Here is a 740-nt window from a genome sequence, read left to right on the forward strand (position 1 = left end):
ATCCAGTTTATTTTTCAGTTTTTGAGACGAGGGTCAAATCAATATCATGTTCATATCATCCTGATACAAATGGACGAATGATTATTGATTATCGCCCGGCTGAGGACTGAGCTGAACCTCAGCCGTCAGCAGGTAAAGATCGGGACGTGATGTATCCGGCTGTAGTTTGTGCTGCTGTTCACTCGGCCTGTGTGTCTCCTTCAGGTTATCAATATGGCCTCATGGATTATTCAGATGACTGTGGTGCTGCTGTCCGTCTTCGTCTACAGCAGCCAGGGGAAGAGAGACCAGGTGCTCTACTGCTCAGGTGAGTCGGCTCTGACTGGAGGGAGACATGTTTGTAGTTCTCTGCAGATCCTGACAGTCCTCTGAGAGATCGTCCTGTTTATCCTTATTAGACATCTTCATAAACCAGATCTTTTTGTTTCAGATATATTTTATTGATCAGTAGCACCTGTGTTCATCGGTACTGTCGCTCTCCATTTACTGACATTCACCTGTGTTTCCCAGCATGCAAAGCGATTGTGGATGAGCTGAACTACTCGATCAGTCAGGTGGACCCGAAGAAGACCATCAACGTGGGCAGCTTCAGACTCAACCCCGACGGATCCATGAAAGACAAAAAGGTAGAGAACACCTGACCTCACACTCACCTGTCCCCCGCAGCGCTCAGGTAACTGTAGTCTGAAATTAACATCAGTGAAACAGTAATAATACGAGACAATATATTATAATAATAA

At 45.5% G+C, this 740-nt stretch overlaps 1 protein-coding gene across 1 annotated transcript; it reads left to right on the forward strand.

Annotated features, from left to right (window-relative positions):
* Positions 1-92: 92 nt before the first annotated feature.
* On the forward strand, positions 93-668 carry LOC147820144 (protein canopy-1-like). Its single transcript, XM_087175370.1, has 2 exons — positions 93-307; positions 511-668. Exons 1-2 carry the CDS (start codon positions 214-216, stop codon positions 639-641), a joined length of 225 nt encoding a protein of 74 aa, XP_087031496.1. The 5' UTR covers positions 93-213; the 3' UTR covers positions 642-668.
* The last annotated feature ends 72 nt before the right edge of the window (positions 669-740 follow it).

The sequence above is a fragment of the Seriola lalandi genome, unplaced genomic scaffold, assembly GCF_002814215.2.
Source record: "Seriola lalandi dorsalis isolate HSWRI2012SDOR001 ecotype SW California unplaced genomic scaffold, Sedor1 jcf7180001986308, whole genome shotgun sequence".
Classification (NCBI taxonomy): Eukaryota; Metazoa; Chordata; class Actinopteri; order Carangiformes; family Carangidae; genus Seriola; species Seriola lalandi.